At 41.4% G+C, this 16,354-nt stretch overlaps 1 protein-coding gene across 2 annotated transcripts in view; it reads right to left on the reverse strand.

Annotated features, from left to right (window-relative positions):
* FTO (FTO alpha-ketoglutarate dependent dioxygenase) overlaps positions 1 to 16,354 on the reverse strand; it is a 1,490,677-nt gene that overhangs the window by 507,334 nt on the left and 966,989 nt on the right. Inside the window, exon 9 of one of the 2 annotated variants that reach the window (XM_085639037.1) lies at positions 11,224 to 11,379. The exons of the other annotated variant lie outside the window; for it this stretch is intronic. Coding sequence (XP_085495163.1) covers positions 11,313 to 11,379 — 67 coding nt within the window. The 3' untranslated portion in view covers positions 11,224 to 11,312. Of the gene's footprint in view, positions 1 to 11,223; positions 11,380 to 16,354 lie in introns of those variants that run through there. 2 annotated transcript variants of the gene reach the window in all.

The raw sequence follows: 16,354 nt of genomic DNA on the forward strand, positions 1-16,354 counted from the left end.
AGCACTTCATAGATGAGCTTGCGGGCTTCCAAGGAGTAAAGTATCAAAATGACAGATTGCGTTCTGTTTGTTAAGAAGGAGCAGATTCAACGGAGAACGGGTCCTTTGATGCCAATCTCATGCGGAGCTTGATGAGGATGGGGTGTAAGATCATGTCAAAAGCTGCAAAGAAGTCAAGAAGAATGTGGGCTGCCATGTTTCCTCTGTCAAGTATCATCTGCATGTCGTCTGTGGCGGCAATAAGAGCTGTTTATTTACTGTGGTTGGGCCTGGATCCAGACTGCTTGTCGTTGAGGTGCTGTGGTCGGTGAGGAGTTGGTTGATTAGTTTCTATAAGACCACGGACGGGTATGGTAGGAGAGCGGTGGGTCTGTAGTTGGAAAGAGCGTGGCTAAGTCAGCGGGTGGTTTATGGAGCATGGAAATGACGATGGACTGTTTCCAGGTGTCTTGGAATGTGTCAGATTCAATGTAGATGTTGAGGATGTTTGTTAGTGCTTCGATGATCGGTAGGAGTTTTTGATGAAGGCGAGGTGTGGCAAGGGTCAGATGGAGCCCCTTAGTGGATGGTCTTCCTGATAGCAATGATTTTGATGGTAGTGATAGTGGGCCATGAGGTCAGGGTTCAGTCTTCAGCCGTGATGGTCAACGTTAATTCAAATTGGTGGTATGAAGCACAGGCTCTCGCAAAGCCAACAGGTCTGACCTTTATTGACCTTATCAATACTTACATTCTCATATTGCCAACAAAGGCAGCCATGCTATAATGAGGTTTCCCATTCTTTGCTAAGAATAAAGTATGTAAAAAACATTCAAAGATGGCCACTCATGAATGCACACACCATCAACGCACACACAACAGTGATCTCTGAATATTTTTGGAATATTTCATTCACAGTAGAGAATATGAGAGGCTAACTAAAGATAGCTATTACTTGCAAATCCTGCTCAGGATCTGGCACACGGCAGGCGGCAGCAAGAGCCCAGTAGCAATGTCTGGGAATCTGAAGGGCCCTTGCAAAAAGAAAAAAGAAAAAAAGAATGCTTAAAGTGAAAAAAATGACAAATAAAGAAAGCACACATCGCTCCACCAGCACAGGGACCATTTTTATGGCTAACATGCACATTGCGCACATAGAAAATGCTGGAACTCAGAGAGAAGTCAACAGTTGAAGTGGGCTCATCCATCTCCCCATGCTGTATGCTGTGGTAGGAAGAAGCACATTTATTAGACCAATAGATGAAGGATTCTGACCCAAAGCAAAGATGTATGTATATTATACTTTATTAAGAAATATCTGGCAAGATAGCTAAAGGCTGGACTTAAATAATGACCCACACCTCATCTACCTTATAGTCCACTTTGAGTTTGACTGCTTAGTTATTTTTCACTAGTAGGGGAAAAAGTTTCCTCAACTGGCTGCAAAGAAATATATTTGGCACTAAATTAGACGAACATGGTTTCATTCTGAATGCCTGGGCTAAAGTAACCATTTCAACTGTCCATCAATATAATTGAGGAAAAATATTCCAAATATGAATTAAGATATCAGAGTTATACATTAAAATGTACACACCTTACACCAATTGTGTACATAGGCGCTCCATCGAGGAGAAACCAAAAATATACTTATTTTTTAGACGCTATTGCTCTACAGACCTGTAGCTCCCATGTGCCGATGAGCACAGCACACATGCAGCTTGAGGTGAATAAAGGTAAAGGAACAATCACCTTGGTCTACTTTACAAGATTCACAGTGCAGCTCCGGTGGAAGAATATTTGAGGACCCAAGTAAACTTACATTTAGCATTTACTGCAGTGGCTTTTGCTCTAGCAAAATCTTTAAGAGTCTGTGTACAGTCGGGTGCCATCTTTGCGCCCATTTGTGATGGACCCTTAATGCAGCTGCTTCTGAGGGCCTTAATGTAACTTGTATCCTGTAACATTGTTGGGTAGAAAAGTCTATCTGCAGACTTGTAGAGCAGCTGTTCTCCAAATTACACCTTAAACTCTGATTTAGCCCCATACACCTGCCAAAGGGGCCCGTTTGTACCATGCCACACTAAATACTAGTGTAGCTGTACTCGGCTGAAAGGTTGCTGCATATTACAGACAGACACAGGGCAGATACAAAATACAGTCCTCAGTAAAAGTCCATATTCAAGCAAAACACCTAAAAGTTCACTACATGGAAACCGGAATCCTCACAGTACCTTAAACCACAACTGCCTATTGCCTATAACTTAAAATCTTGAAAATTATTTTATTCAATCTACACAGACTAAAGTCAATTAAATTCTTTGTATTCGTGCGGCAGTGTGAAGCACTGATCACCATCTCTATGGGCATTTTTATATAGCCGGTTCTATAGGCGACACATCTATGCATGTAAAAGGCCCAATAATTTGAATAAATGAATGAGGAACTTGTACAGTACACTGTACAGCATTTCAAGCTAAATCCCCACTACAGACGAGGTAAACGTGGGCCAGAACAGGTAAGATCCTTTTTGAAGGTTGAGTGATTTGAAAAACATCTATGAATGTAATGCAGTATAATGTAACAGACTACTTACTTTTGTGAACTGAAGCCTCTCACACCTGTGAACTTTACTCACAGTGAAGGCCCATGTTTTTTCCCTCCTCGTGTATTTGTTTTATGAAAGATCACACAATGAATTCATACGCATTTGTTGTTTCAAACCTTATATGTGGGAACTCACCCACAATCACTCTGATGACGTTACTCGGAAGCTTAACATTATGTCCATGTTCAGAAGGCCAAATTAATTGTTGGCGCTGTTAACACTGAGCGAACGCAGTCTCACAAAAGGAACAAGTGTTGGCAACAGCAATAGGTCTCACTTTAAAAAAGTCAGGGGCTAAGCAAATGTTAAGTTCTTATTTGTTGAAGTTAGTGAAAAGATTTTTTTTAAATTAAATTACGGCAGTGTCAATTGGAGATGCTCTGGGGGCTATCTTAGAATGTTTTGTTTTCATGGGGAAAAACCTGCACACACCTGGGCAGCAATTTTGAAATGGGTTTTTAAATGAAAAAACATTACAAGATGGCCGCTAGCGCATACACATGTATCATGATGCCATATTGCATGCACACCAGAGACCAGTTTGCCTTTTTTGTTGATTTAATTTACTGCTCCATAGTAGCAGACAGTTTTTTGCTATATTAAATAGCAAACATGTAAGGGTAGAAGTGAAAAAATAAATAAGTGACCCTGCATCAGTAGGCAGCAGCTGAGCCTTCGCAAAAAAACTGCTTTTTTTTTTTAGAAGAAAAATCACAACTGGGAAAGGGAGGGGCAGTAGTGCACCAGGGAGGAGCTGAGGGAGTGGGAGGATAAAAAGCAAAGGAGGAGTGGGGAGGGGTGGAACAACCACATAGGCACTACTGAGGGGACGAAAAGCAAGGGAAGAAGGGGAGGTGTGACAGAGCAATATAGAAACTGGTGGGGAAGGTATGAAAAGCAACCGCAAAGATGTGAGGGATGGGAGAGCAATGGAGAAGTGGGGGATAGCATACATAGGGAGAGCAATAGAAAGGAGTTGAAGGGATGAAAAGTGAAAAGACGACTGTACACAAAAGATAGATAAAGTAAGTAGTTTATTTCCAAAAAAGGAAGCGAAGTTCAACAGCATCCGTCCATCAACAAGTTCCCTTAATGAATCCCACCAACCAGCAACCATAAAATCCAACAACAATCCGCACGATGAGTGCTGGTTCTAATGGGAGAGACAAATACAAGAGGAGAGAAACCCATCTAATAAGAAGCAAGGAAATGAGACTGACAAGAAAGTCAGCCAAGGATAACCAAAGGGCTGACCCAAAGCCGATTCTAAGTATTGCTGTCGCACACAAAAGGTCTTTCGGCAACAGACAGCTTAAGATGCCTGTAGGAGGAACCTAGAAATGCTAACATTGCTTTTCAGAAGCATATTCTATATCTTGCAACACTTTGAGGGTTTAAAAAATCCTTAAACTTTGAACAAGTATGTGTCAAATGCAAAAAAAGAACAACTTCTCTTCTTTTGGATGACCGAAAGAATGCTTGCATGCTCCCTCAAATACTTTCAGCCATCACTTTAATGCTGAGCAAGACATGGATAGAAGCCTGATAACAGCAGATTCAGAAGCGAAGCTCAACCAATGCTCTCCAGTGTATTATTTAGTAGGAAATGCCTTTCCAAGCACCACAGCGGCCACAGCAACAAACAACCGTATCTTGGGTTCCTCTAATATTTTATCTAGTTACCACCTTTACCAGTCCTCGCTCAGTTCCGGCATCGTTGGTTATATTACAGTTAAAATAAGGCACACGTGTTTTTTAAAATAAAAAAATCAATTTCCCTGTTTTTTCTGCTCACGGATCAGTTGCTTTGTTTGGTGATCACAATCTCGGTGAAATGAGAAAAAATGCAAAAAGCATGCACGCTACATTTAAATTTACAACAACCCAAGTGTCTTAAAGGGAGGACATTTTACTAACTAAACCCTTGCATCTCCTCTGTAAAGCAATCTGAGATCAAAGGCGTATGTAAACATTGTGCTTTGGTTCAACAACTAACCTATGTTTTAAAGAAACGTTTTTGCAATAATGCTGCTTTAAGACCTAGATGGTTATCACAAAGGAGGAGTTAGGTCAGACGATTAGCAGCATTAAAGAAAATCCGTATAATATAACAACAGTTACAATGTATATTGTTTTGCTAAATCCCATAAAAAAAGAGCCCTAACATGCTGGAGAGAGTGAATGCAGAGCTGATAAGATGAGTTGGCAAATGTTGAGTTTTTATGGGAAGGCCACAGAGATCCTTCTGTTCCATGACTGTAAATACCTCTGAATTGACACATAGATTAAAGGAACACACTTGTTGAACGGTATGTGAAGTAATCTTTCGGATTTACAAGATTCTCATTCACTCTAAGCCTCTGATTACTGGGGCTGCCAAGTTTGCGGTTAGCCATAAAAGGCCATACAGACAAGCTGAATTAGTACTGTAAGCTGGACAAGAGAATATCAGATTTAACAGCAGGAGACCAAAACTTCAAACCAGGCTATTACTGGAAGAAGCGCAGGCTCTGTAAGTGATACTTTATGTATGGTGGGCGAAACACAAGAAGATGGATGGATGGGTGGGTGGGTGGATGGATAGATAAACAGATCATCATCATAATGACCGCTGCAAACCACTATGCAGAAGTTTACTACTGTTCAGGTGCATAACGGAGGTCGCGTAGGCGCAGGGGCCCTCTAACCTGTCAGGGGGCCCCCATTCATCCAAAGACCAATAAATATATGTGAGATATGGATGACTCAATGGCCCCTCTTCACATTCTCTAGGGCGGGGGGGGGGGCGCTTTATTTTACACTACACCACTACTATTGCTGATTATTTAATTTATTTAATCAGTGTTCCTTTCAAGAAAAGTAAGCAAAACTTGAACTTTCCAATTCCATCATACCCACTGTGACCTGCACCGTGTAGAGAATTGCTTGAACTCTGCCTTCTTTCTAGGCACAAAATGTCGGTTTAAGAGAGCAAAGGGTATTTTTCGTAAAGTTTACATTCTTTCCTACAGATGTATTATGGTCTTCTAAATTTACAAACAAGCAAATGGTTTTGTGAAGTTGCTCAAAAACATTTACCTTTTTGAAAGAAAACACCTTTTTCTCTCCAACTGCTCCAAAATAAACATATAATAAATAGAATAAATAATGGGTAATGTGTAATATAGTCCAACATAGCCATGTCTGGGTTCTGGAATATTCATAAACCAATGAGAGAGAGACAGAGGAGTCAGGTAGGGAGAAAGACAGGATACATAATGTCTTACTTTTTGTTATGCTCCAATAATTCCTTCACAGAGTGGAAGTATCCTGCCCTCCTGTCAATGAGCACACCCCAACATGCCACGCCACTACAGGCTTTGCAGGCAGGGCATCAAGGTCCTCCCAGGATTCAAGATGTTACTTTTCGTTGCGAGTCATGAATCCTTCTTTGCCTAATGAAGTGCCACCTGTGATAACCACATCCTGTAGCACCTATTTTATTTGAGACTGGAGCTTACCACATGTGCATAGGGATTACACCCATGCAAATGATGGCATTTGCCCCATTAATGTGCCATGAGAGTATCTTGACTGGTGTATTCCATATAAAAGAATGATCTTCATGAAATATAAACATAAGCTTGGACAGGCTGAGCAGACATACTTCCAGTATTTTGTGTTGAAAGCAAATATGTACATGATATGGGAACCAATATTAGAAGGCACAGAAAAATGTTCTAATATAAAGGAGCTGAAGATGATTATCAAACAAGTGAGTAAGAAGTACTTCTATTCCCAGATGTAACATCCATCCTTTCGCCAGTAGACCAACAGAATAAGCTCAAAATATGTAGGGGCGGCTGCCAGAACCCTTTTCAGAGGGCCATGGGGCACGCAGGGGCCACTGGGCCCAACCAAGGTGGTTGAGGCATTTTACTCCTGATGTCCCATGGCCCGACCTACTGTGGATCCTGAGTAACTGGGCCAAGTACCTCTTCTGTACTTGACTCTCAGTGGTAAGCTGTGGTTGAGCAGTCCAGGCTCCCTCGGAGGGGATATAAATACAGGTCAGTAAACAAAACTCATACCTCAAAGTGCTAACAGTACAAGCAAGAAATCAAGGTCCATTCCAATACCCGCTTTTATAGAAAAGAGAAGTATATTATTTCTAAGTTTACGCATTGCAAATGTATGCAGCATTCAGAAGCAATACAACAATCCCCCTTGAGGTCCAGGCTCTGGTAGCTGTCAGGCAAATCCCTGTCCCACCCTCCTTCGTGTAACATGCTCAGCATTATTCACTGGTGGCCGCATCAAGGGAATGCAAACTATTAGGCTGTATTCAAGAGTTCTACCTTTGACTCTTTAGAAATTAGTCAAAGTGTCCATCAGGTCACAGCACTGTTAGCAGCAGGTCCCCTGCAGCCCCAACGGCCCAGTTCCTGTCTTATCCGCTCCAGTGGTATGGCAGTGTACATCAGTACAACAAGTGCCCTCCCCTCAGGTACTCACATGTCCAGATCCTGTACTTTGCAGTCAGGTCTCTGGTGGTGTATGCAGCAGCACCCGGTGGCGCAGTCTCTCTACCGAACAGTGCTGCCGGTTCATTCCAGTGATCAGAGTTGCTCCCGCTTGGCAGACACAACGGTAAGTTGCTCTTCCCCCTAGCATACAGGGTTGCTGCAGGTAAGACTGGAACGCAGTCTGGGTGCAGACTTTCCTTATGCAATCGCCTTCTCTACAGCAGCACTTCCTGACATACGGGGTTGCTGAATTCGGCAGTCATCAGTCCTGTGCTCCTGGTCCAAAATCAATTCACCGGTGGCCCCCCTCTTGCATTCGAGGTCACAGTGATGTGGCCTGGTGCTTCCGCACAGCGCTTCCCATATGGCTCAGAACAAGGTGGCCCTCTCCTGGCATACGGGGTTCGCAGAGCCAATACTGCACACAGGCAACAGCCCGATCAGTGCACAGACTCACAGCTCACTCAGGAAATCCTCGTGCAGGGCTCACACTGGACCTCGCTCCCTCCAACGCTCTTCTCTCCCTCACAAGACACACTGGTCTTAGCAAGCAGGCAGGCAATTGTTTTCGAGGCTCCAGGGCAGGTGATCTTGGTTTCCTGGGTGATATCCCCTCACCCAGCAGGGAGACTAGCAGGCCTTGGCCCGCAGTCCTGGTCACAGGCAGAAGTCTTGCAGTTTGTCCCCATCTCACACAACGCTTTTGGCTGCTTGGCAGATTACACACATGTTTGGGGACTCAACTTCCCCTTCTTATAGTCCTTTTCCAGACACCAAATATGATTTAGAGCATGAATCTTTTACATTTTTTGTTGGGGGTCTGATTCATTTGAAGTGGACACTTCTATCTTTCTTCTTTTCTCATGAAAGATGTCCGTCACAGCAGGCAAGACTCCGAAGCTGATTTTTCACAACACTGCTCATGGGAACGACCAGAGTTCACAGCTGGATGTCAAACACAGTGATATGTACATCGAAAGGGTAATCCCAGACTGCCAGTCACACTTATTATGATTCCCTTTTCAGTCCCATCTCTCTTCCTGAGATGTGTCCAAGCCCCTTCCTTGTGATCTATCACTGCATCAAAGCGCAGTCTTTTGAAGTGTAAAATGAGTCTTTTCCTTTTCCCTCCAGTGTGTGTCCCACCCAGCTCACAGGAATGCAGCAATACACAAATCTGTCTGGGGAGATTGCTCTCCTCATATCTTCGCTAGGCAGGCCTAGGTGTCCCAAAATGGAAACCAGGGTCCTCCATAGACTGTACCATTGCAGGCACACCTACTTAGTGTACATTCACAGCACACACACTGTCTAGCATTAGTACCTCCATGTATTGCGTCATTACATGCACACATGCCTTCAGTACACACACTTGGTCTGCACACACTGTTTAGCACTGAAGCTTTTCTATATTTTACCAGGGTGAGTTATTTACAAACACGCACACACTGCCAGAACACACACTCATCATGTGCGTGCTTCACAACACTTCATCCTTCATGTATTATACTTCACACAAGCACACATACACCCATCACATGCTTTCATTGCGCACACACTGCACAGAACTATATCTTTCATTTCATGTATTCCTCACAGGCATACATACACCCAGCACACATACTGATCTCACATGTACTACACAGTACTGCTCTATCCCTGTACAGTACCCTTCCCAGGCACGCATACAACCAATTAAGAGTCACTGCTCCTGCGCTAAGCAGCCCTCCACATCTACCAGATGTAGGCCAAGGGTGAGTTAGAAACGCAAAAGAAGAAATTTTAAAAAGGTGAGTGGCGGCATTACTCCAGTAACACAGAGTAAAAAGGTCCTGTTTACTAGTACTGGTCACACCACAGTTTGCTGCCACCACCGCACATGTGCTGGTTAACTCCAAGTGAAGGCGGTGGCCTTCCACCACTATGAGGGTGGCGTTTTGGGTGCCCCTCCCAGTCCAGAAAAACTGCAATCCGAAAGAGAGGCCTATGTCACGGCACACACACATAATCCTTGTTCCCCTATGACAAAAAAATTGGCATTATGGATCCAGACAAACGTACAGTTGGGCAATTAGGGCAGGGGTACAGTCTTAACCATGCAGAGGGCATTTCTGTTCCAACAAGGATAAATCAGAAAATAGCATCAAATGTAAAGCGATTACGAGGGACAATTCATCAGCACAGAAGCAACAGATGCAGGCATAGCACTTTTAATACACCCAAAGCGGTATTGATGGATACATGTTAAGTAAGGTCACCTGGCAGAGCCCTGCCACCCAAGAAACTTATATCCTGCATATTTATTGTTGGTGCCAACAAACCACAGGTTTTATTGCACACCACATAATTCATGTGCAATGGAACCGCTGTATGAACTGTATAACTCCAAATAATTGTAAACATCATGCATGAAATAGTGAACTGATGGCACTGATCACTTGCATATGTTGCAACACATGTGGAGGATGATGCTACAGATGAAACGGTGTCTCGAGAGACTGTGGGCTTTATGTAATCTGCACTTTCAGTGCAAGGCAGAGGAAAAGGTTTTGGGAGAGTCCTCTAAGGATTAAGAATGTCCTGGCTACCTGCAACTAGTACATGCAATTGCATCACCCTCCAGTGGTTCTGGGTTCATGCTAAAAGAACACCCTCCACAGTGACCTCTACTAAGTATAGCTACTGATTTCGCCCCAAACCAATCGATTCTTCCATTTCACAAAGGCTACTTGTATCCAGTAAAGGTTGAATGTATGTTCTTATGACGCATTCTTTTTCCCCGCAGGGAATCACAACGCGGTCGTTACAATGACCGCGTTATGATTCCGCATACCATTACTCCGCAAGTCGGAACAACAACTTGCGGAGGGGGGGCGCTAGATGTTGGAATAGTATAATTTACTATTCCAACTCCAGTCTGTGCGGACAATAGGGAAGGTGTTGGATTTTAAATCCAACACCTCACCCCCCCCTTCCCAAGTCGTTGTTCCGACTTGAGGAGAAATGGTATGTGGAATCACAACGCGGTCGTTCTAACGACCGCGTTGTGATTCCCTGCGGAGAAAACGATTTGTGGTAAACGTTGTTTACCGTAAAGGTTGTGTATCTGTGGCTCACCAAGGATCAATTTCTAGAGGACATTTATCTTCCCTGCAGTTAGCTGTTGCCTTTCTGCCACTGACAACCAGACACGGGGAGGAGGGGACAGGGAGAAAGAACACTGTATGAATGAAGTCAGGGTATGGCGGTGAGCATCCAACATACTAACAAATAAATCATCCAAGTGCCCAACCTTGCACTAGGAAAGACTTAATAGTGGCTTGCAGACTAGATTTTCCCAAGTTGGTATTTAACATGAGGAATTATTTTCATAGCACTCAAACTTCAAAACAAGTATTGGCTGAGAAAGGCTTTGTAAAGGGATGCAGCAAACTAAAATACTCTTATTCAGTCCAGGAATATGTTTGAAATTAAACTAAGTTTAACTTGTTAGAATCTATTTCAGTTATTTAACATCAGAAAAACAACCCATACTGACCCGAGGCCTACATAAGGAGAAGAATCATTTAGACTATATAATTGATTTTGGAAAATAATCTTATATTGGTGGCAAATCAAAAGGAGTATTCTGAATATAACAGTGAGAAAAACAACCTACAATGTTTAATTTCTCCACGAGCACACAACTTCAAATTAACTTTTAAAACAGACAAGTGAAATTATACAATGTGGACATTTAAAGAACACAGTTGAATCCTTAGAAAGCATTGTAATTGCTTCAGAAAGGGTCTAGGTCTATGCTTTGTTTAAAAAAAAGAAAGAAAATTTAGAGCTTTAGAATGCTGGCATAAGTCAGAACACATCGCAAATTTTAAATCAAAAATTTAAACAAAGGTTAGGGTTTTCAAACAGAATTGTTGAAGTCAATTTGCTGAATTTTAAACAGCAAATCGCAAATCTATTTCCCTGACTAATGAAACATGTGTATCAGTGTTTAGCACAGAGTTTATAAATTGGGGTTATTGCAATTTAAATTTTGTTGTCAAAAATAAAATGTAAAACATTGACGTGAATTAAGTTATAAATTAAGGTAGTCAATACATTAGTGATGTCGCTCACGCTGCTGAGCTTATCCAAGGGTAACAGTAACATTTACTTTCTGGGCTGGAAATTTACAGCTCCCAACAGCAGGTCCTTTCACTGTACTTAGGTTGCTCTATTCAATAATCACAAGAATTCCAAGGTAATAGCTCCCTGAGTGCAACAGCTCTCTTCCAATAAAAAGATCTAAAAGAGAAAAAGTTGTTGCAAATTTAGGGCATGAAAATGTCATCTCAATATTTTGAATGCAAAATCTAGAGATGAAGAATCGAACTCTTGCCATTATGTTTAAATTGTCCACTTTTATTCTGTGTTGAGGCCCTGTTTGGCGTTTTCTCATCTGGAGTTCTGACCTCTATAGAGAAAACCAGAAATGTGTACATGCAAATCTGTTCCTATGATTTATTAGGCAATTGGTAGCAAAACTAACCCCAAGAATATATGCCGATTTCATGTTGGATAACTACAACTATTTTAAAATTACTATTAATTCATATTTAATATTGCACACCCCTCCCCAGCTAGGGCAAAGGCTTGGTGACTTTAACAGAGTATTTCTTTGTGTCAGATTAACCTTAACAAATAAGTAGGGTCTTCTTAAAAGTTAAAGAAATTCATAATGATTTATAATTTAATTTTTGGCAACAGAATTGATAGATTTCCTTAACTGTACGACTCTTGATACCTACAGAAACAGAGACATTAATAACTTTAGATGTGAACGTATTAGAACTCTCTAGGATGATAGTTCTTAAAGGCCATGATTTGAATTTTTCATAAATCTGAATATTAGTTCTGATAACCAGACGCCATGTATATTAATATTTTTTTTTTCTGATTCTGTGCAGCCTCATACTACATGCCCCTGAATACATCAACTCTAGCTGTGCTCCAAGTCACAGATTTGTTCTGAGTAATTAGTTTTCAAGCATACAGTTGTCCAGTTTTTAGAAGTGAAAGGTGCATTTTCTCTTAGGTTTATGAGACGCAATATCGGACAAATTAACCATATATCACTAAATTGTTCAAAGATATGTCATGGCTAACACATAAGTCAAGCTGGAAAGACCCTTTTTGCATGTTCAAATCATAGTTTCAACAATGCAGATCTACATGATGATTTCAAAATGGAATAAAAATGAAAGACTTTATTTCAGTGATCACAGAGGATCTAGTGCGTATCACTTTAACATGCATGCTTACCTATTAATAAGTGTTTCAGAATAACCTATTGAAAATGCACAAGTAATGCACTGCTGGCTGACAGCATCTAGCCTCTAGCATTCCCTTTGCTGTTGCCTCACAACACAGATTTGTCACCCATGTGTATGTCAACTTCCTCCAAGGAAACCATTTTTCATTACAGTGTGCATCAAATGAATAGAGAGGACAACCAACTGCTGGTTGACACTGAGCACAGTGCTGGGGGTGACTAAGACCCTAAACTGTTAATCACATTGACATAAAAAATGGTCAAACACAACGGTCCGAATCAAACGAACATATATTGATTCATATATGTAGTAGATAAATACAAAGATTGTCAATCCATTAGTATAATATGACAATTATTTACAGTCATCAACCTAATGCATTTCTAACAAAGCATAAATCTGATACATAGTACATTGTTTCTCTTGGAAGAGATTTTGGAAGTCTTGTTCTTGTTGGAGGAGTTCCCACCGAGAGTGGATGATGTTCTTGATTTTAGAAGATGTAGTAGAGAAACTGCTGACAAATACCAGTCTTTGTTGGGAAGTACGTGATTGTTGTTTCAGGAGGTCGTGCCGTTGTTTAGCCATGGCTTTTGTTAGGCAATTAGTTAATACTTCCTGAGGGTAACCTCTTGCTGAGAAACGTTTGGAAGTTTCAAGTAGTTCAAACGAGCTGTTCGCTGTGTCAGAGCAAATTCTGCGTATCCTTATGAACTGGGATAATGGCAAATTCATAATGAGGTTGCGTGGATGGAAGCTTGAAAAAGTTAAAAGACTGTTTCGATCTGTTGGTTTGTGGAAAACGGTCGTTTTGAAATGGTTCGAGGCCGTTTTGCTCACTTGTACATCCAGGTAGTGGATAGTATCCTCATTGATGGAATATGTTAGTTGGATATGAGGGTTGGTACTGTTGAGTGACTCAATCATTGTGGTGAAGGACGATATGGTGTCATTCCAAATCAGAAAGATATCGTCAATGTAACGATAATATAGGATGATTTTTGTCCACCAATCAAGATTAGAGATGATGTTATCTTGCTCGTATTGTGCCATGTAGATATTCGCATAGGCTGGAGCTCCCGAAAATCCCATTGATGTTCCATTCAGTTGGGCATAGAATTGGTGTTGATATTCAAAATAACTTTGTTGTGGCGCCTCCTTTGTCAGCCGGTTGTATTGTGATCAATGGGTTATTTGCCAGGTTCTGGATGATGTTGCGTTCGTACTTGGAGATGTTATTGTGATGCTTTGGTCGATAATTAAGCTTTTCCAAATCCTTGTTGACCAGCGTTTCAAAACTGTCCAGGGTCTTGTAAGAGGAAGGTGGCATAAATGTACTTCTGGGCTTGAATTGTTGTTGGATTGGTTCTCTATCTTGCTGAGTAGTCATCACAACATTGTTGAAGAAGTGCTTCAATCGGATGGTACGCATAAATTTGAAAAATTCACCCTGTGTCTGGAGATGAGTGGTGTGGGATGTGGGTACAAACGATAATCCACGTCCAAGTAGGGATTTTTCTTGGTCATTGAGCATGTAGCATTGAGCATGTAGGATGATATGTTGATGACTAGTTCACTGTTTTCCCACTTCGTAAGGACTTTCCACTTCCTTCCTTTCCCTCTCCGGGTTTTTCGTGCGTTGTTGGTTTTGATGAATCTGGTTGGGACGGTGGACGCCCGTGATCCATGGCCTGTGATAAAAAAGAAGTGGAAGGAATAGAAGAGGCAGACGTTGTACCAGTTGACGTGGTGGCTGATGAAGTGGAAGGGCCAGCTTGTTGAGTAAGAATAACTGCTGAAGCAGGTGTGCGGCCAATGGTAGTGTCTTTGTCTGACACCAGACTTTCATCGGAAGATGTGGGTGTTTTCTTGGTGTCAAACCGTTTACGCGTGTATATTTCGGCCCAAGTATAAACTTCATTCAGTTTGTAGTCAATGGTATCTCGCCTATATTTTCGTAATTTGCCTTCTTGCAATTCTCTTTCATAGTTGTCAAGCTTCTGATTAAGGACTTCCAATTGTAGTTTCCAAGAATCAGACTCCATGCGCAAATGTAACTCGCTTTTTAAAGAATAAATTTCCTCCTCTAAATCCTTTATAGTTTTTGACAGTTCCTCGATTTTCAGGAGAATAAGGTCTAATGAGCATTTATTAAGTATGGAGTACCATTTATCCATGAAGGAGGTATTGAGATGAAAACTAAATAACATTGGTTTGATGGCAAGGCGTAGCCCTCTCGGGATCCTTTTAGCTTTGTGATATTGAACAAGTGTAGATGCGTGCAATTTTTGATTGAGTTGTCTCCTTGTTATAAATTCAAGCTGACGTAGTTGTTGAGTGATAGTTCCACCACGAGTATCAGTAGTTTTCACTTCTTGGATGAGAGAATAAATTTCAGATGCTTCATCCGAGGTGTAGGCTTTCGTGTTGGCTCTGTTATCAGTAATGTTCGTAATTGCATCGAACGACATATTGAACGTGCGGGTGCTGCTGCTGAGACAGAAATATCAGTTAAGTAGTTGGGGAGCAGCGCACTCCAATTGGCTTACTTTACAATTCAGTTGTAGTTGATGATATAGGTGCTGCAGTGTTATGCTCGCTGTCTATCGGGCATTTAAGCAAGGAAGAAAGAGGACAACCAACTGATGGTTGACACTGCGCACAGTGCTGGGGGTGACTAAGACCCTAAACTGTTAATCACATTGACATAAAAAATGGTCAAACACAACGGTCCGAATCAAACGAACATATATTGATTCATATATGTAGTAGATAAATACAAAGATTGTCAATCCATTAGTATAATATGACAATTATTTACAGTCATCAACCTAATGCATTTCTAACAAAGCATAAATCTGATACATAGTACATTTGTTTGATCACATGATGACATGATGATGAGCCCAATGCATTTCGGGACTTTGGTGTCCTACTACAGCTACTGAAAAACTGAGTATGTACCATGGGACACGTAAATGTCAAGCATGCGTGCATTGTAATAATGTAATTACAGGCAATATCCTCACTCATCCTTCATCTGGTTCCAAGATACCACTGAAACATACTAGTGACTGCAATACCTCACACGCCATCTACTGCATTAAATGCCCTTGTGGAAAGGCATATGTAGGGAAAACTGAACGTAAAATTAAAACTCGTATCACAGAACATAAATCCAGGATTAGAAACAAAAACACTACCTCAAGCCTTGCTATTCATTGGACAGAAGCTCAACATACAATCTCACAACTTCGCTTCCAAATCATTGAAACCATTAAGGTCAGGCCAGGGGTTGACATCACTAATCTACTACTACGCAAAGAAATCTTTTGGATTCAGTAATTGCACACCCTGGCTCCGTTTGGTCTTAACGATCGTCTAGATTTGTCATGTTTTTTGTAGACATTCTCCTCAACAACTCTCAGCTCATGAATTCTCAGTGTATCCTTCAACACTCTGGGGTTCACTATCCTTCTCACTACATTATTCCCACACAGCACCCATACCATTTCCCACAGACTTTCACTCGTCATCCGCCTTCTCACTACATTCACCATCTCTTCTTATCTCAAGCGTATCTTTTTACATTATTCAATGGCTGCATTTGTATAGGATTGTCGTTCTTTGCATGTACATTGCCCGCTAGCATTCGACCTTCTCGTCCATTGCCCATACTCGAGTCCTTTATTTATTCTTGTCACCCCTCATATTTAGACACCGTTTCATAACATCTCACTACGTCCCTTACTATCTTATGGACTCACTAAGCATCCATACCCTCTTCCTCATGTGTTCATTGTATCCGTTGAGGCTTCTTATACGATGCACGGCCCCACCTCATAGGGCTCTCGTTTTCCAATTTTCATCTCAGGCTTCTTATCATTGTCTTTATATTTTTTTATATATTTTGTTATTTTATTTATTTTTTCATTTTTCCATTTCTT

The sequence above is a fragment of the Triturus cristatus genome, chromosome 12 (genome assembly GCF_964204655.1).
Source record: "Triturus cristatus chromosome 12, aTriCri1.1, whole genome shotgun sequence".
Taxonomy (NCBI): Eukaryota; Metazoa; Chordata; class Amphibia; order Caudata; family Salamandridae; genus Triturus; species Triturus cristatus.